The sequence below is a fragment of the Halichoeres trimaculatus genome, unplaced genomic scaffold, assembly GCF_033239565.1.
Source record: "Halichoeres trimaculatus isolate MK-OKI-2021-1 unplaced genomic scaffold, fHalTri1.1 fHalTri1_scaffold_3, whole genome shotgun sequence".
NCBI lineage: Eukaryota > Metazoa > Chordata > Actinopteri > Labriformes > Labridae > Halichoeres > Halichoeres trimaculatus.
The window spans coordinates 19,723,159-19,743,237 of NW_027437181.1; the positions used below are offsets into that span (position 1 = coordinate 19,723,159).

The 20,079-nt window shown below is 39.1% G+C and overlaps 1 protein-coding gene across 2 annotated transcripts; it reads right to left on the reverse strand.

The window, feature by feature from the left end:
• Positions 1–306: 306 nt before the first annotated feature.
• Positions 307–20,071, reverse strand: ap1g1 (adaptor related protein complex 1 subunit gamma 1). Of its 2 annotated transcripts, none has more exons than XM_074666756.1 (23): positions 19,930–20,071; positions 14,391–14,594; positions 13,241–13,365; positions 12,649–12,790; positions 12,392–12,488; positions 11,158–11,234; positions 9,302–9,397; positions 8,958–9,038; positions 8,767–8,865; positions 8,636–8,691; positions 8,437–8,550; positions 8,183–8,323; positions 7,866–7,920; positions 7,566–7,688; positions 7,371–7,460; positions 7,142–7,266; positions 6,930–7,034; positions 6,654–6,795; positions 6,420–6,546; positions 6,147–6,251; positions 5,792–5,952; positions 4,990–5,088; positions 307–4,862 (listed from the first exon to the last, which is right to left on the reverse strand). In XM_074666756.1, exons 2-23 carry the CDS (start codon positions 14,589–14,591, stop codon positions 4,761–4,763), a joined length of 2,463 nt encoding a protein of 820 aa, XP_074522857.1. In that variant the 5' UTR covers positions 14,592–14,594; positions 19,930–20,071; the 3' UTR covers positions 307–4,760. The 2 variants fall into 2 exon arrangements, with proteins under 2 accessions (XP_074522857.1, XP_074522858.1); XM_074666757.1 differs by lacking the exon at positions 19,930–20,071 and adding an exon at positions 18,831–18,894.
• Between the last annotated feature and the right edge of the window lie 8 nt (positions 20,072–20,079).

The following is a 20,079-nucleotide window of genomic DNA, read 5'->3' on the forward strand; positions in this document are numbered from 1 at the left end:
AAAAGAATAATTTGAATGCAAATTTGTTTCAGCCATGGCATAAATGTTGAATGTCGAAGTTTTCATTTTAATAACAATATAAGCACCCCACAGCCAAGAAAACAAATACCATGGATCAACTAGATTTTTTTATTTGACTTTTTATTCGCTTGATCATTTTCTCCAACCCAGAGACAAGAATACACAGCATAAATTGAAAATATCCCATTTAATAGTTTACAGCTTTTCATCTTTAATCATTATTTCACACTTTCAGTCTGACATTCACACTCACCTTGGTGCCATGGAACTGGGATCCAGTTCTACATGTCAAAATCCACTGGAAAAAGTGAACCCTGCGCCTCTACCCTCCCCCAACAAACAAGTAACCATGTTGTTTTACAGTCAGGACAGGCCTCGGTTTTGACAAACAGAATTTGATTTCAAAATACAATGGATGAAATTTCTTTTTCTTTTTTGATTCCACAGGGAAAGTGAACATGGTAGCAACTTAGATGCTCTTCCAGCCCTTTACACACAGAATTCACCCCAACAAATTAAAAAGAAATCATAGATCAATGATGCAATTTATCCAAATGATGGATGTCCGCCCACTTTCATCACCCGCTTTGACAGTAGTTTGAGGACTATGTGAACAACTTCTTCTTGTACATGGTAGTACTGACTCCTTAAGGTGGCATGACAGACTTTATAATTTAAACTTTTCTTGCATTTAAAAAAAAGTCTCAGGTCAAGAGTAGAAATGACAATATTTACACTGGTTTTCACATGCAGCTCAGAAGCTGAAAGTTGAAATTGCAGCCAAAAATCATGTCCTATCTAATAAAGACATGTCACACACAATCACACAGTCAAGCAAGATCATTTTTCTCTGTATCTCTCATTTCTCTCACACACGCACAAACACACACACACACATACACACACAAATATCACTTCAAGCGCTGATCACACCGCTGATGGACATTTGTTTCCTTTGCTTTACTTCCTTTTAAGTTAACAGTGTCCAGAGCACTAATGTTGGGTTTATTTCCATTTGTACATTTAAACTGCATGAGGAGTTATGTCATCTTAAAAGAACCGACCCGATGCAAATGACAGTTTACTCGCTGAATAAGACAAACAACACCAACATAAACATTCAGGAAAAGATGTATGAAACTTCCTTTCCAATCCTTCAGCCCTCCGCTTTGCACATCCCCCCCTTGTGGCTATAAATCTACAGCACAGGCTTGGCCCAGCTTTGTTTTTGAGGCGTGTAAAGCAGTTCTCCATTAACACCAAATCAAACACATAAAACAAAAAAACACACACACACACCAAATTGTCTACCTCCTTTATATTCTACCATGGCCGACTCAATCTTAACGCTGAATTCTTCTAATGAGGGCTCAGTTTAATTTGACATGTGTTTCAGCCCCACCTTTCATACAGGGGATAGCACAGAGAAGCTGAAAGGTGTGCCCAGCGGAGAAAAATAATAATAAAGACAAGGGACAAAAGCAGAGACACCCAAAAGAAAGCCGTGTAACAATTAGACCTAGGAAAGGACGTTGCTGTACCTACACACATATTGGACCACATAGCACATATATCTTCCAGCTCTTGTTCAGATAAAAGTCTGTGATTTCAACTAACTGGCCCCAAAAAGGGAACAAATTAAATAAAAATTAAACCCTTGGAGGAGGACGGTACTGGGGACTTTTTTGATTGTGACGAGATGTTTTCAAAAAGGTGCTACATGTCAGACAAAAACAAAACCAGGCAACTATGAAAGCACCGAAAGCAAGGGGCAATATTTTACAAATCAATTAGTGGGCTTATGAGAGTTTAATAGATTTAAACTGTCAGGAGTAAAGAACACTCCATCACGCATAAGGCCAAAAGGAAGCATTACATCTTGGCAAGAAAAACTGCTCTTTACTGAAGGAGAGTGGAGATACACGAGGGATTTGAGGGGCATGGAAGCAGACAAAGCAAGGTGCCACTGCTGCTGTGCAGCACTGTGCTTAGGTTTCTCAGTAGTACAGTACATCATTCAGACAACATCTGTTCCGGCAGATTCAACCCTCATTTCAAAATCCTAAGAAACCCCAATTAGTAGCCTGCTGACTCACCAAACCACCTTTGTTAAAAGAAGTAAAACTGACACACCCGATCATGATTGAAAAATGACGAAAAAGTTAATCAAATGCAGTTCAATTGCATCCTTTAAGATTCTTTTTTTGTACATATGCATACAATTATACTTCCTAGCTAATCTTAAGTCTTCATGTGGGTTTTATTTAATTTGATCAGCTTTTGTTTGTTTTACAACTATATACAATGTACAGGCAGCAGATCATATATCTTTTACAATGAATGAGTGATGATACAGGGAAGTCTTTATAGACTGATGCTGACTAGATCTATTTAGACAATATACATGTGAATAATTGGAATTTTTAGAAAATGGTATCTAAAAAAATGATGAAAGATAGTACAAGAGACAAACTTGTAAAAGCCCTCAATATGTACAGAACAAAAGCCAATATAGCATTTGTCAAAAACAGAAAAAAGTTAAACTGAAATAATTTTCTCCATATACACACATCATAGCTCAAAAATATTTCCAAAGCTAATAGTTTCTCTGATTTGGTCACAGAAGTTAGAAGATAGTGAAGCATAGTGAAAAGAAAAGGAAGATACAGCCTGATTGAACATCTGAGGATCTCGACACAGCATCACGGGGCTGCTAAGCTTGCTAAGTAATGAGATGTACAAACTACCATTAGTTCCTTTCATGCAGATGCTCCCCTTGATTGCAATTCATGACCGCACAAAGCAGGCAATCTACTGACACTGAAAGTGAACAGAAAGAGAGAACATTGTGAGGTATTCAGGTTACCGTCCCCGACAGCATGGCCAGAATTCTGATTTGGAGAAGACGAGAGCCAGGAAATCAAGCTAACAGTCGCCACAGAACAACCCATCCCAGTACCTCACCATGTGATCCAATCTCAGTGTTTGTTAATGCGAAGAAATCTTAATGATTTTTCACTTCAGCGGAAAACCTGCACTTCATGGGAAACGTTTGATGCTAGCCTGTGAAAAGATTACATCTACTAGCTGCCATAACCTGTAAGATTTGCTTTGATTTAGGACCTCTTATTCATACCGTCCAACAAGATTTGAAACAATCAGGATCATGTTGCCATAATTCACGTTGTTTTTGTCAGAAATGAGACAAAATAAAAAAAAGCTGTGGACATTCAGATGGGACGGTATTAGGTGACTGCTCTTTCACTCATTATGAGATAAAGAAGTAAAAAAGGAAAACTTGTTAAATGAAGTGATATACCGATTCAGATCCATCAGGATCATTTCCCTCAGGCTGAAAACACACAAGCAGACTAACAAACGAAGCTCATACAGAACTCCATAGTTCAGGGCTTTTATCTAGCTAAGTCAGAAAGGCACATCACTTTGATAACAGGCATAAATAATTAAGTAAAATTACTGCAGAAACAAAACATACTTTCACAAAAAATAGTGCTGATAAGATGGGTGTCCCCATCAAAAAAAGACAGCCATGAAAAAGCAGACTCGAGGGGAAAAAGCATTCAGTGCATGTAACTACATTCATAACAAGCTTCATGTACAAATATGTGCATGGTGACTAGAGTTCAACCAGGTTATTTAACAAATCTGAAATGTATCTTAGTTGCAAGCTAGACTGTGAGGACACAAATCCAGGAAAGTTTAAATGCACATCTCAGACAGAAATGCAATCAGCTTTTCTCAGATAAATTTTAGCCCTGGATTGTTTCCATCCCTAATAAATGAGCCTTCTCAAACTTTGCAAAGCAGCTGAATTTATTATACAGACCTTAAACTAAAGCTACAGATGAGATGATCTGAAGAGAGCTGTGCGGAAAAATCTGCGCACATTCTCGTAAACTAGCCAGACAGGGCTTCGTGGATCTGTCTATGATCTTATCATTGTGACAGAACAAAATACAGACTACTTCCTATAAAAAAATAGGATGAAGAGGCCTACTGCCTGAACCAGAAAATCCCCTTAGAGCTTGAGTCAATGTGTGACTGTGATCCTTACAATGCTCAAACATGCTTTAAGCAAATTAATGTAATTCAAAATGAATACAACTCTCACAAGTTATACATCATGTTGTGGGGTCAAAACAGAGGTTGTGTCATTAGTTCTTGTTACTCAATAAACCTTTCAAAGCTTTTTTATGCCATCAAAAGACTGAAGGTTCACACTAAAAACCTGAATGCAAAGCCAATCATAAATATCAAAGAAGCAAATTGTTTCGACTGCATTTTAGCTTAACTATGAATGAAAACAAAACTAAAGTTACCGCAGTGCTCATAGTGGTCACACTTTTACTCTACAGTGACTTAAGAGGTAAAGTGCACCACAGTGGATGGTGTGCATATGTGCTTTCGTGGGCTTGGTAATGGTGCTGGGCAAAGGGTGTTAGGTGGAAAATTGTACAAGTAAGCAAAGAGTTAATGGAAACCAATTAAGAGAAAGAAATTTGGAAAGTTCATTGATTGATATGTTTCCCAATTATTCTGGTGATTCCAATGGTCAAAAGGGTCTTTGTAACATCTGTATTTTTTGCTTCCCATGCAACTTGAGGGCAGCGGACTGCAGTGATGTCACAGGGGGATCCGTTGGAAGAAAGGAGGGAGGTGAAAGGAAAATCGTTTTCATAGTTCCCTTGGTGGGGCTTAAGAGCAACAGGAGCAGTCCATCACTGCCAGGACTGAGGGGGGAAGTTATTGACCTCAGCCAGGTCTTGCACAGGTGAGCCTTTGAGGGTGTACGTCAGCTTGATCCTCATTCGTAGCTGTTGCTGAAATTTTGTGAGGATGATTGTGTTTATAACAGAAGCATTTCTTGCAAATCAATATGAAAAATTGTTTTTTATTTCCAATGAGCTGCAAAATTATTATCAAACATTTTTTGAAGGCCAGACTTACTTTCTGTGGGTTGAGGACTCTGATGACCTGTGTGACAGTTCCCTGGTTGAGTGCTGGGACAACATTACTGCTAGGGGAGAGAAGCTGCAGCTGGAATGTCTGACAAACAAATATGAGACACTGTATTAGATCGGTTTAATGATCTCCATGGAGAAATGGTGTTATTACTGCAGGATTGTAAAGGGCTGTTCAGAATAATAACACACTGACTGCATAATGGATCTGTGGTTCTGATGGCTCAATGCCCTTTATATTCATTGATCTCATAATGTGATTGTAAACAGATCATGCAGGCAAATAAACTTCACTCATAGTCCTTTCTGCCTGATATTTTATGTCTACCAGATTCCCATCTCAATATGTCTTTTTTTAAAGTGTTTTGTAATTTCCTGTTTTCCGATTATGCACGCAAAAGCATTTCTGTTTTAAAAGAGGGCAGTGTTTCAGATAAAATATCTATTCTTTATATTATTTGGCTACACTTTACTAGTAATATTGGAAGTTAAATCTGCTGTGCAAAGAAAAAAGTGTTGCATATAGTCCCTTCTATTTTATCCTGACTGCCAGAGGCAGTACTTTGAGCCCTGAATGACAGCACTTGCCCATGCATAGGTTAAGTAGCTCTACTGTCAAACCCACATCTGACCCCTAAAGATCCAGACTAGCCAAAATCTTCCTGTGTCATCAGTCATAGACTTATCATGCACACCACAAGGCTTCTGAGTGACAGAATGCTCTGGCTGTCATCCAGGCGTCATAGAACTGAAGTTACACACCTAACTCTTTGTTTCTGCTTGCTTACCTTTGGTACTGCAGCCTGAAAAACAAAGTCTGTCATATCTGCCTCTGCTGAGTTGGAAGCATGGATGGTGATGACTGCGATGTTTGGATTGGGATTAGCCCTCTCAAATGTGAAGTCTATTTTCAGACCATTCTTGTTGTATGCCGTCATGGGAGGAATAGCTATACAGAGATTTTAGAGAAGATCGTATAAGCATTAGAAATGCGATGACAGTAACATTTCTGAAGATGAGCTGCTGTAATCAACATAAGATGACAAGAAAAACAAAACCAGCTGCTTGAATAATACTTTAGGGTAATTCTACAAACTACTGGGTATGTGGGTCAAACAATGACAGGAAGCAACAGATTCTCACCTGCAGCTGCAATGTCATTAAAGAGAGGCTGTGAGGAGAGCCCATCCAAGAGGAAAGAGGGTTGGGAAGGAGGCACAGAGGGAGCAGGAGCAGGGGGTGGGCCGCCTGGAAAGTGGGGACAGCAACACACCAGGGTTTTGTTTACTCATTTATGCAAATAACAAAGAGTGTTATTGCTGCACAGGAGAGGGAGTGGGTTGAACATCAAATTACATACGTTCTATCTATCTATCTTTAAAAGGGGCAATAAAGAGCTTTGACAAAGCTTCCTACCACTTAGCGAGAGGTCACCCAGCAAATCAAGCAGCTCTCCTCCAGCTGAGGCAGGCTTAGTGGGCATTGTAGTTGGGATTACTGGCACCACATCATTACCACCCAGCAGGTCTAATAAATCATTAGCCTGAAAGTCAAGGACAACGTGTTAAAAAGATTTTTTAAAAATTTAAAAACCCATGTGCACTCCACACTGAAAGATCATGACCTCAGTGAAAGTAATGCTACTCTCACCTGGTTGGCTGGCTGGGCAACAGGTGGTGGGTGTTTTGCTTCAACAACAGAGGGCTCTGTCTCCCCATTTGTCTGGACGATTTCTGTGGGGCCATTGGAAGCAGTCTTCTCCATGATAGGCATTCGTTCAAGCAGAGCTGGTCTATTATGCAACAAACAAGGATCAGGAGGAAGAAAAAAAGGTTAACCAAACTCAACCCACAGAGGTTGGTTCTTGTCTACAAACTGGTAATATGCATTGTCACATAGTAATATAGAGTGGTATTGCAAGTTCACCTCATGTGATCGTATTTCTTGAAAAGCGCATTGTACTCCACAGCTCTCTGCTGGAGCTCCACATCGATGCTACTGCCATATATTGAGACCACCTTCTTGATCCGGCTGAAGGAAAAAAAAACTTGTTATAGGAAAGAAAACTTGTTATGGTGGAGTACAAATTTAACACCTGAGTGTTTATCAAAGATAAAAGTAGCAGATTTTTTACTCACTTGACACTGCTGAAGCGTGTCGACAGCTTCATGATTGCAGTGAGTGAATAACCTCGGGTCACAGGTGTGGATAGGTTGGACACCAAGAGTCCTTCCAGCACATCCAGAACTTCATCCTCAGTTACCTTCATAGAAAAAGCAACATTCAAATACTTAATGTTTTTTGCCTCAAGTTTTATTTCTATTTTGTGTGTATCCGCCTATTTGGTCAGGATTCTTCAAAGTGTACCTGAATCGGCTCCTCCTCCTCACACTGCCCTGACACCAGCAGGTCCCCGTACTCTCCTATGCACCAGGATGCCACCTGCACTAGAGGTTGCTACAGAATAAAGAGAAATACAACTCAACTCTGATGCACTTGACAGCCGTTTTGAAGTAAATATCAGAATCAACTCTGATCTTAACAAACCAGAAGTGATCTTACCTGTGAGATGTCATCCAGCAGCGCTTTGTAAAGTCTCTGTACTGTGTAGGCGTGCATCTCCACACTGTTGGTGATGAGCTGTATGAGGTTGGGAACAGAGTCGTCTCGCACGTAGCTCCCTGCCTTTAAAAGCAAGCAGATGTTCAATTAGTAACAGATAAACTGAAGTATTCATTGGTACGGTGGCTGAGCAGTACGAGACTTAGTGGAATCATATCTAGTAGTTGTGCAACACTTATAAGAGGAAAAACAGTTAATGATCAGAGTTAGTAGGAGTACTTGATTGTATTTTATACATACTGTTGTCAGGACTCTCATAATAGTGTCTATGTGCCATCTTTTTGAAGGGGCATACCTGTAACACAAAGACCCCAATAGTTAGACCCAGCTGAAAAGAAGAGGATCATGAGTGTATAAGTTAGGTGAAGGAGACAAATGCTGTCAGAAAATGAATGTTTTCAGCAGAGTCTGTCAGACGATGGATCACTCATTATATCATCACACAGCACTTTTAATGTTCAGAATCCCCTGCACACTGTGGCACAACAAACAAAAACTCCTGTACTTTATCCTGCAAAACAACAGCCTTCATTCATCTTATTCGTGAAATGTCGTACTTTTCTGCAGCTAAAAAGACTCCTGATGCACAGTCAGCTTTGAACTCAGGGTCACAGGAGTCCAGGAAGTAAAGGAGCTCTTTCATCATGCCTCTTATGTTGTTTCCATTCACCAGGGCAAAGCTCAGTTCCATCGCACGTCTGCATGATAATGAGAAGCAGGTTAAGTTCGAACACAATGAGAAAGTACAATGAGAAATGTTAAGTCAGAAGAGTTGTAGTTATATTTCTGCACTTGAAAAGCTGTGAATTACCTCTTGATGGACACATCCAGGTCTTTTAAACAATCTACAATGGTGCTCCGATGTCTCTGCACTGCATTGTGGTCTGTCTGTACCGTCTTTAGTAGAGATGTCAATGCCACATATCTGAAAGTGTGAGTTCAATTAAAAGATAGCATCAGCAGTCCACAATAACATTCCTGAATACATAAGAGATGAGAGAATTAATTACCTGATATTTTTGTCATTGTTGAGGAGGAAGCGTCCCAGTATGTTAATGGCCAAGACCTGCAAGAAAAAAAGGTATTTAAAAGGGAAAACAAAAGTTCCTTTAAAGATGTGCTCCATATCTTGTTATCTCACCCTCAGTCCACTTTCAGACTTGATGTCCATTATGGTCAGCACAGTCTCGTACAGAATGGCATTGCCTACATTTTTACTTGTTTCTGTGTTTGTAGCAACCTGCAAAGAACAAATACCACACATACAAGTTAACACCCTTTTCATGGGAAGGCACATTTGCTCAAGAAAAAGGATTTATGATTCATTCTGACCTGAGCAAGAATGTCATTCATTGCTTCACTGGAGTCATCGTCGCTCCTTCCTAAAATTCTCAGTAGTCTCAATATCCGCACCTAAAGAAAGAAACAAAAATCACTCCAGTCCTGTCAGGTCACCTGACAAGTGATGTTTGCATTGATGATACCAGAGGCTAAATTTGTGTTTCTCATGCTTTACTTAAAGCATGCTGCTGTTCTTTTTACGTTGTGGTTCTTTTTCTAACAGCACAATTGAGTGGCATCTTTTTGTGGTTGCAAACATTTGAGCAAAAACATAGAAAAAATCTTGATCTGTGCTACGTTTCAGAGTGTTCTGGCATTGAGAGGAAGAGAGTTACCTGCAGGAATGGGTCGCTTATGCCAGACACATCATGCTCAGGAGAGTATCCAGACATGATTAGGTTCTTCAGGATTCTTACCAACTGTGGAACCAGCTACAAGAAAACCAAAAACACAACAGAAAAGAAAAGGTATCACAGTATTTTGTGTTTCAGTTTCAAACTTGAATATCTTACAATTATATTTTTTCTGTACAACATACACAGTTTCAATCATGACTTTGAGGCTCATGGTCTCTTTTGAAAGTGGTTGCCAACAAAACCCATTAGAAATAAAGGTGTTTGTTTGCATTAGACCATTGAGATAGATTTATGAGGTAAAAACAAAGGTGTCTGAATAGTCAAAATTTTCAGGTAGCAAATTCAAACATTGGTTGTTTGAAAATATTAGGTTAGAATACTTTTGAGAAGGAAAAGAAAACTTGAAAATGTGCCTGTTAGTTAAGTGCAGAGCTTCATAAACATGTGTGCACAAATTACCTACATTTATTCAACAGAAGTCTTATAGTAAAAAGAACACTGCTCATAATCTGTTGATTTCTATCTCTGAATGTATTTCAAACAAGATTTTTAACCAAAATTTACAGAGGAACACTAACATTTTGGAAGACAATTTATCCTCTCATCCAGCTTCAAATAAGAAGATTGGGCATCATTTTCATCTCTAAGCATCCAGTATAAAGATAAATCAAGCATGTGGGAAGTTTAAGAATAAACACTGGCAGCACGAAAACAGAAAGCTATGTGACTAGCTTAACCAGATACCAGATTAAATTTGTGTATTACAATATTTGAGCTATTGAAGAACTTTTCTTTTTCACTTTTAGTTTAGTTTTTTTATGCCAGAATGAAAACACTCCAGATAGGATCAGTTTACAGGATGCACACAGATAAAGCTGATAAAAACCCTCTCCTTGGTTGTGTGAATGACCACAAAGCAAGCAACCCAAAATGCCAGAATGGAGTTTTAAAGAGAAAATAAATTCAAACCCGTCCCAATTCTCAACTACTGCTTGGTTCAAACAAAAGTCTTCTCCTCAGACACACAGAGCTATGAAAGCCAGTGACATTTCCAACAGTGGCAAAGATCTGGTGAGAATAATCTGTTACTAGTGACAACACTTGAGGCTATGTGTGCAAACACCCCTTCCCAACTGCTTTTAAATAGACAGTGATCAAACAGTGAGTTAAATATAAGGCAAATAATGACACTAAAACGATTGTGAGAGATGTATCTGACAAATGGACCAAAAGTCTTTTGTAAATATTAAGAACACTGACATATTAATGATCACCGTACAAGTCAAAGAAATCAAATTATAAATCAAAACACAACATGACATAATAGCACAAATTGGGTTACATCTGAGGTGACTGTGAGGAGTGATTACTATATACAGCATGCACCAGCTATGAGATCAGAATGTACTCTTACCTTCTCATTCTAACACAATGCAGGAATTGTAACAAAGACAAATGACAGAAAAAATATGAGGTAGATGTTAGGGAGGGGAAACTGGAAATCATTCACTTTCAGAAAAGCTTTAAATAATGCTTAGATAAGGTGTGGTGCCTCTGGCACTGTTTGTTAGACCTGAAGAGGAGAGGTACAGCAGCAGTAGAAATACAAGAGGAAAAGACAGCGGTAGGAGATCAGAGACTGAGACATACTTTGGATGTAGAACAAACCTGCATCACAATCCAAGCCTCAAAGTTTAAGAACACTGAACTAGTGTTTGTCTAGCTTTACTCTACCAAAATGAAAGTGTATGCAAAGTGAGAATGAAATGTGACGTGGGCTGAAGACAAATGCACTAATTATACTAAGGTCTTCGGGTAAGAGAATCAATTTGTACCTTTCTGAAGTGGGCTAGCATGTCAGGACTTCTTTCACACATCTCAGTGAGGAGGACCACTGATGTATGGAGAACACCTGGAGGAAGAGAGAGTAAAAAATGTTTCTCAATAAAAATGAAAATGGTGGCAAGAGTTCATTTTCAACTAGCTTTCCATCACTAACTTGTTACCACCTCGGTTCATGTGCTGCCACAGTTGAAATTCTATCAAATTTGATGCACATTCGCCCATGTATATTTAATGGCCTCTAAGGGATGCAGCTGACTGCGAGGAGTTATGAGGTACAATTGAAGGGGATGCACCTGTTCCCAAAACTATCGTAGACACTCTAGAGAGATCTGCACTCCACCAAGCTCAACCTCCAAGTTACCAGATCATCTGATGGGTCAGCGCTGTACTTTGCTGGATGACTGTGACAAAATAGTTCTGCATTCTACTTGCAATCATTTTTTTACTGCATCAGCAAATTGGCATGTTAGAGGTTAACTTAAGGGCTGCACAGTCTTATAAAAAATTACATTTTGACACTTTTCCTCAGATGTAAATGATACAAAAAAATCCATACAATGAAGCAACAAGACTATTTCAGCTGTTAAAGATATGACATACTGGCTTACATATGACTGACCACAGAGGACATGAGGTGAAGGTATTTTAAATCTGTTGGACCATCACACAGGCTAATCATTTTTTTTTGAATGGTATAGAGTTGAGAACAAAATGGCTAAGTCTGGTCATTAGAAATTAGTGGTGTTAGTCTGCAACATGACTAAGAACATGTTCAAAACATTTTATAGTAGCTTGTAAGAAGTTGGAGAACTAGTTGACATGGAACATGTCTGACACTTCTTATCAGGACACTTCAAAGATATGACAAGCGATCTTCTATTGACACATTACTAGGGCATGAATAAGCAAACAGAAAATGCCACTTAAAAATATGGCGCACAAACCTGTGCCTTTATAAACTGTCGTATCTGAGGCATCACTGTTGTACTGACACACACTGTCAAGGGAGATCAAGCCTCCCCCATATAGGGGAAGCGGGGGAGCAAGCCCCAGAGTTTATGACAGACTCATTAATTCCTCTCTCCTCTGCAAAGGACAATGCCTTTCGGACACGAGCTGCTGGCTGTTCTGGGCAGAGCTCTTTGAGTGGCAGGAGGTAGAAAAAATCTGCATTCGTGTAGGACAAGCACAGGAGCTGCATCCTGACAAACTGTTTACACTCACCATGGTTCTTCTCGCTCAGCAGGTTTTTTGTGGCTGGGAGGAACATTTCCATAAGTTCTGGAACCTTCCTAATGACATGAACTGCACACAACGCTGCCTGCCAACAGATAACACACCAAATGAAGGAACAGTCCAACCCTAAACATTCTGAGTGTCTCCATACCTGTTCAGGACACATTTCTACATTCTTATGCATATACCATCAACTAAAGACTTCAATCCTTTCATCATATAAACATGGCAGCAACAGGACTTACCTTTTTCCTCAAATAGGAGTTGGATGTTTTGAGCAGCTTCTCCACCTCTCCAGCCAGGTCACGACACATTTCTGAGGAGCCCATGCAGCCCAGAGTGCACAAGGCCAAGCCCTGGACATACTGTGTGCTATGATTCAAGTCACTGGGATCAAAGGAGACAGCTGAGTGAGCCACAGACACTCAGAAGTAAGAAAAAATGAGAAACATTTAGAACTACAACTTAAGACTCTAGAAATATGACTTGATGTTGAAACCCATAATAAAATATGATAGGACTTCAAGGGTTCAAGACACCCAAGGACACAGTACAAGAAATAGTTTTCATGTGTGTGTGTGTGTATGTATAAATATATATATATATATATATATATATATATAAAAGTTTAAGAGCTGATGGGTAGAGATAGATGGGTTTGAGGTGGGATTTGAAAATTGTCAATGACTTAATGTCATGGTTGTCCGGTGGGAGGGAGTTTCAGAGATGAGGAGCAGAGCGACTGAGGGCTCTGGACCTCATATTGGTCAAGCATTTAAGTGAAATGTAAAGAGCAACATGTAGAGAGCCACATAAAGAAAAGTGGCCTTTACTTACTTCTTAATGCAATTTGTCATTAGTAGGTGGACATCCTGCCTTTCGTCCAACAGCAGCATAGCTCCCAAATAACCTATTCGTTTGTCAGTGAACTTCTGGGATGCAATCAGCTTCAGGCACTCCAGCTAGAAAACAAGTATGGCATGTCACTTAACTGCACCGAGGTGTTTGTTTACATCATCATGATCACTCAGTGGCATACACAATTAGGGATGGGTACCAAATTAGGTACTTTTATAGGTATCTACTGAATTCTGACAAAAGTACCGGGTACCAATTCATGAAAAATCAAAAGGTACCGTTTTTAGGTTCCTAAACGCATCCTTGTGACTGTGAGGGAGTGGAAGAGTAGGAAGTTTCAGATGCTGGACATTAACACAGCATTATAAGGTTATAGATTGAAGAATAAATATGTTAAATTGAAAACATATATATATTTTATTATTAAACAAATTAATATTTTTTACCACATTAACACAAAAAGTACAGAAAATTGGTACCCTTGAGTACTGATGCTGATTGCCAGGTACTGGATATTGGTACCATATCGTTTAAAATGTGAAAGATGCCCATCCCTAAACACAATTCCTCTAAGTTTATTACATACTGAACAGCCCTACCTCCTTGTAAAGATGGATCTAATGATGTCTACACTTTGAAATGTCTTTCCCCCAGAAAAAAAATCTTTTGCAAGTCACACGCAGCAAACACAACAAAAGGCAGCTTGTAAATATTGTGCTCACAGGCTCTACTATGGTTTTGCCCAGCACAGACTGATAAATCAGGCTAGATATGCTGCTGCTATTTTAAAACTGTCTTGTCTCACTTACTAAGCAACAGCTAGCCAACTGCTAAACTAATGGCAACCTGTATGCATTTAATTTGTCCATCTCAAGCTGTGGGCGTTGTTCTCAATTATAAGAGTTACTAAATAAATTATTTGTGTCTAATCATTTAATTTTTCCAGTGAATATGAATTTTAAAAGCATTGTATTTTAAGTCTCTCTCTGCCCCCCTGGTATGTGAGAGGTTGACTTCATAACAAAAGAGACTTCACGGTTTTTATAGTGTGTGTCACTGTCCTTAGTACCTGAGATTTCAGTGAGGTCACTGTAGCCCTCCACATAGCCCATCCCCCACTGTCACATACCTGACCAAAGTGTGCTGGGTATCCCAACATGTGCATATAGAGTAGTTTTGCCACATTTCTGCAACGGTATGTATTGTCTTCCTCTCTGAAAGACGAGCGGATAGCAGCACACTCTTTCTGGATCATCTCACGCTCCTCTGCCTGGGTCCGTGCTGTCCGGATAGTTCGGATCAGCTCCCGCAGCCTGATCGGAGCTGGCATTTTCTGGAAAACACACAGAAAAGAAAAAGGTTGGCAACAATTTGCCTAAGGGTTGGCAGTGGACTAGATCCCACCAAAGAAACAGAGATACAACTCTTAAGTGAGGATTTATAGGGCTGGAGCTTCTAATATCATTTCTTCACCTTAAATAGAAGACAATACTACTTCGTAAACACTGTTGGAAAATAATTTTGCCTACAATGTTTTACTGCAGATTCACACAGAACTGCTGTTTTTAATAGAATGAAAAGTATAAAGGTAAATGAGAATGGCAGGTGAAATTTGATTCCCTGGCAGAGAAGACTCCGAGAGCACACAAGCTTTAAGCCACAGGCAGGGTTTAAATATTTATAAGACAGAACATGCTTAGTTGTGAGGATTAATTCTTGTGCTCCTCTATACAAACAACCCAAAAAAATTCAAATGACAGATATTCACTATGCTTACATCTGCATGACAGGCATGAAGCAAAGTGGTCAGGCATGCTTCAATGAAGCAAGACAGTGTTTTGAGAAAAAAAAAATCATAAAGCCCTGACCCTCTTGAAATTTAACAAACAAATGCAAGGAAACATTTCAAATAGAGACAAAACCTGCCCAAGTTTAGATGATGTTCACAATCTTTAACTTCCAGAAATCACTGGGAGGAAAACCTATATCTTTAGGCCACTTTTGGATTGTTAATGTAGTGCTTCGTTTAAAAAATATCTTATCAATACAGCAAAATGCAAGCCATAAAACTTTCTATGATACACACACATACATCCCCACATACACAACTCAAGGTTTGGAGTTTGTTCAGCTTCACTATTAAAGCTAACATACTAACTCTCAGTTTTTTGGCACTCAGTCATTTCCCCACAGAACAAAATTCAACAACTGAACTTCAGTTCTTTTCTAACTGGAAGGTTATTAACGGTGGCCCCCTCTACGGAGAAAGAGGTACATTTTGTCTCCCATCTCATGAAGCCTTTTATCTGGTGCCCTGCTGTACATAATTAAGCTGCTAGAGCAACAGAAACTATGGTAATTACTTGTCGAGCAAATCCATTTGGTAGACAGAAATACAAAAAGGCATTGGATGGAGGAGAGACCTTAGAAAATTTTCCTGATAAATGAGAGAATTGCAAAGCTCTGATATTCCTACAAAGAATTTTGTTCTTTTCAATGTAAAACACGTCTACAAAGACCTTCACAACTTTCAAAAATGTTTAGAGCAAAATTACAGTCCAAGTAAAACCTTCTTTTTGCTGTCAGAGGAAGATGGAAGATTTTGGTTTTCAATAAATGTCACACAAATGAAAACACTAACAGGTGACAGTATGCACATCTGTAAAACAATCTTTTTCATATTGCGGCTCCATGATGGTGTTTCATGCAAAATCATTTTGCTAGCATCTTTGTTGTTGATGCCATCACTCTCATCTTATGGAAATCTTACTAGGTCATGAGTTATCTCTTAGCCAGAGTAATTAACATGGAAACTTAACTCCAGCTCCTAATCCCACGTGACACAGACTCGTTCTTAGATTAAGGTGAATGTGAAGCCTTAGATTAATGCAGTATCTGCTCCAAAGTTGCCAGGAAATACCTGGTTACCCATGTTGCTCTAGACTTTTGTAGTGTGAAATCAGCAATTATCAGACAGTAAAGAGGAAAAAGACCATTACACTTTCACTATCAAATTAAAATTCTTTGAACTATGCCAGATTATTGGGGGGGTGTAGGCAAAGGAGGAATTTGTGTGTCCTTTGCTGAACAAGGTGGGGGGTTTGTGGAGAATCCAAGAATTCACTATGATCAAAGAGAAACATGGCAGGCAGGCAGGCAAAGCTACGCTTTAATAAAGCAAGAGATCTACTGTCTGTCCTAACACCATTTAAATTACCTGGGCTGAATGGACTCAGTGTTGGGCTCCATAAATCAGGACTCCTTGCCTCTTGCTGTGCGAATAATCAAATGTGTTCACTGTAAAGAGAGTAAATCCAGCTTCTGCTGAGAGCTGATTTTCTATAAATTACTGGTCCTCATTCTTGCACTAAAAAAGCTCATTCCTCAACAATCAAAACTTGCAGTCACAACTGCCATTACTTTTATGGCCTCACTTGTTTTGGGGAGTTGAAAAGTGTCCTCAATTTAGGTTAAATTTTACAAGTAGGGGCCGAACACCAAGTAAAAGGATCAAACAGACATCAAGAGGAGGGAGCATGAGTTAATTTAACTGTTGGGCAGCAACAACATATTCACTCTTCAAGGTCACAAGCTTTGCTTAACCTTACAACAAAGAGAAAAACAATTCTACTGAAAAGTCATAAGGCACATTGAGGTGGTGATCATAGAGGAGTTACTACAGCCCATACAGGTTCTGTCAGACAACATGACTCAGTTCTCTGAAAGCTTTCAACTCCAGTGTATCAACACCAAAAAGTTCAGCTCTGTAGTAAAGAATAAATAGCAAAACAAGGACTCATATGTGCAGAATACTGTGATGTAATATTAGATTCTCATTCAGCAACTAAGATTAACCATTTCTATTTCTTTCAATTATTAACCTGATCAACAATATGGCTAGTTTAGTCAGACCATTAAATGTCATTATCACATCACTCCCGTTTGGGTGTAGTTTGCATGTACTGTGAGATGTGAATAACAAGCTTCTCTCTTGAGATTTGGAGAGCCAGCCCAAATATGCTTCCAGAGCCTAACAACCAGCAACAAGCAAGAATCATACCACAGAAGAGAGACAGATAAATATGGTTTTAAGTGGCTCTACATTAGATTATTGAATATCAGAAGGATATTTTAGTTGTAACTGACAGCAAGACATAACGTCCATTACTTTCTCTGTTGTAAAAAAAGAAAAAACCTTGAAAAACTCAAAAATTAATCAAATTTTTGCAAAGGGAGGACTATAAAGGAACACCCCTTGGGAAAAGCTTTTTCTCCACTCAGTTTGTCAGGCTATTGTAACCTGCTGCACTCTGTCTCCTAATTTTCCCTCTGTTCTATAATACACAATCAGATGAAATACTGTCAGAGCAGTCCACTCTAGCCCATCTAATATCTACATGTCTTAATGATGTGCTGTGTCCAGAGACAGATTAATAGTTCTACAAAAGACACCACAGTTAGTACATGTGATAGCCTGCTTCTGACGTGCTAGTTTACAAAAAGCAAATGTTTATGCATCTAACGGTGGATATAAAGTATTTGTGACATACAAATACTTTAATATTGTAATTTATTACTGTGTTAAATGAACCAGAATGAACTTGTATAATTGTGTTAGTTACATTATGTAAGCTGACTACTCACACAAACTGTAGATTCAATCGTGGTTTTACATGTTGTGAGGCAATCATCTTTACTTTTTAATACCTGTGTTGATTTCGGAATGAGCAGAGGGTTGGTATCGGTACACTGAAGTGCTAATGCTAGTTAGCTCCACAACAGATCACTAACTCTCCTCCTAGCAAGAACCATTCCCATGTAGAAACAAATATTCATCTGACTAAAAGACCAATACATGCAAGTGAAAATACCTCAAATACCTACAAAGAGCTTGATGGTCAGTGGAGCCAGCAAGGGAAAACCTAACTGAGTTAAATTCTAACTTGGGAATCATGTGAATTCTCACCTGAGCAGTAGTCAGCACCATTCTTGACATGTCTAAACTCCAAAGAACATGTACTCTTTAAGTATAGCAATACCTTTTTTTTATCTGGTGGCAAAGTTTCAAACCAGCTAGCAAGCAAAGAAAGCAACACAAAAAAACAACCGCTTATACTGTATCAAACAGAACTTCTCCACTTTCACTTCAGAGGCCTTCAGTGACTGTGAGAGACTAAATCACAAAAGGCAGAGCTGAGAGTTTAACTAATAAATCCAACCCACTGGGATTAATATGATACAATATACAATGTACATGCATACACACAAACAATATTAAATAACCTTAATACATACAAATGTTATAAATACTTAATTTTAATACTTTTTTATTCAAAGTGCATGGGACACTTGCAAATGTAAACAGGGACAATGTCTTGCAGCGTTTTGTGTGTTGTGTGATCACTAACTGTTCACCCTGGTACAATAAAGACGATCCAAATTTATTGGCTTACATCACTGGATGACTTCGAAAATTCTTTATATAATCCTAAAATGCTGTGAACACACGAAAATAACATCTAGTGAATTACTAATAGTTGCTAAAAGGTTATTAAGTACATGCTGTTACCTGTTAAATCCTCTACAGCCATAGGTAGAAGCGTCCATATGTGACGAGTAGGTATGAGTTACCCATACTACCTTCTTCTCACTTCCTACACTCAGCTGACTTCCTTAACGTGAACCAACACATTGTTTTATGAGAACAGGCCTTTTTTTCCAATGACGTGGAGCAATATGCTGTTAAAATACATATATTCATATGCTTCCCTCCTAGTGACGATGTTTTCAACTCAAAGTTTTTAACTCAGACTGGGGAATAATAAGTCCACGTCCTTAAAATTCGAAGCTAGCTAACGTTAGCCTTCCGGATAGCCGAAAATAACGTTGACGTATTACCGAAATGTTTAAAATACATTAAAAGCAGGAAAGCCTAATAACACTCACAACCTCTGGTTAAACGTCAGGCGCTAAATATCACTTAGTAGACGCAAATTACTTCTAGCAAACCTAAGCATATAACAAGCTAACCATACTATTCAATCATATTTCCAGTGAAAGGGCAACATTTTCGGTTGACACTACATCAACTGCTTCACCTTGGCTGACAACATAAAACCTTCGATAATCTAAAACAACATTAAGCAGGGGACGGAACAGGCCATTACGTGCTGGTCAAGACACCTGAATCTAATCGCCGATTGATCAGGACATGGTGCAGTTAAGGCCTTCTTGAGGCATTTGGATTATAAACTAGCGAGCTAGCCAACGTTACCTGACCACTCGTTAGTTTGTCCGTGAGCAAGCCAAACTTACGCTTAAAGACAAAATCAAATTATGTTAGATTACTATAAATACATTACACGTACATTGACAATCTATGCTGTCACGATGACGGTGGCTTGGAGAAAAATCATTCAGCATAAACTGCTATTGAGCTTGAGCTACAACCCAAGCCCAGCAGGTTGTTAGCTGAAAGGCTATGCTAACCATGTTAGCTAAGTTAGCTTCTGACAGGCACAACCCCGGTACACTGAAGGCTGCGACTTCCTATGCAGCGCCACACTGAGAGTTGTCAACGCAGATACAAACAAGCTACCCGTTATCGTTCATACGTCAAGGCATTTTCATATAAGTCTACCGACATTGTATTCTTGGAATATACTTACTAGCCGTAAAGATGCCAGAAAATGACTGGAATCGTCTCTATTAGCAATGGAGGGAGGAACACACTAGACATGCAAAATGGTGGCTACTCCAGCCTCAGCACATCTACCGCAGGCGGAGGGTTACACTGACATATCCCAGAGGCTGGTGAA

Bases quoted from the DNA above. Each gene is read 5' to 3' on its own strand.
- ap1g1 (XM_074666756.1), bottom strand. From the start codon at position 14,591: ATGCCAGCTCCGATCAGGCTGCGGGAGCTGATCCGAACTATCCGGACA. The intron at 8,551-8,635 runs GTAATTAATTCT...TCACACTTTCAG, and splicing joins AACAATGACAAAAATATCAG to ATATGTGGCATTGACATCTC. The intron at 5,089-5,791 runs GTAAGCAAGCAG...TTTGTTTGTCAG, and splicing joins TTCAGGCTGCAGTACCAAAG to ACATTCCAGCTGCAGCTTCT.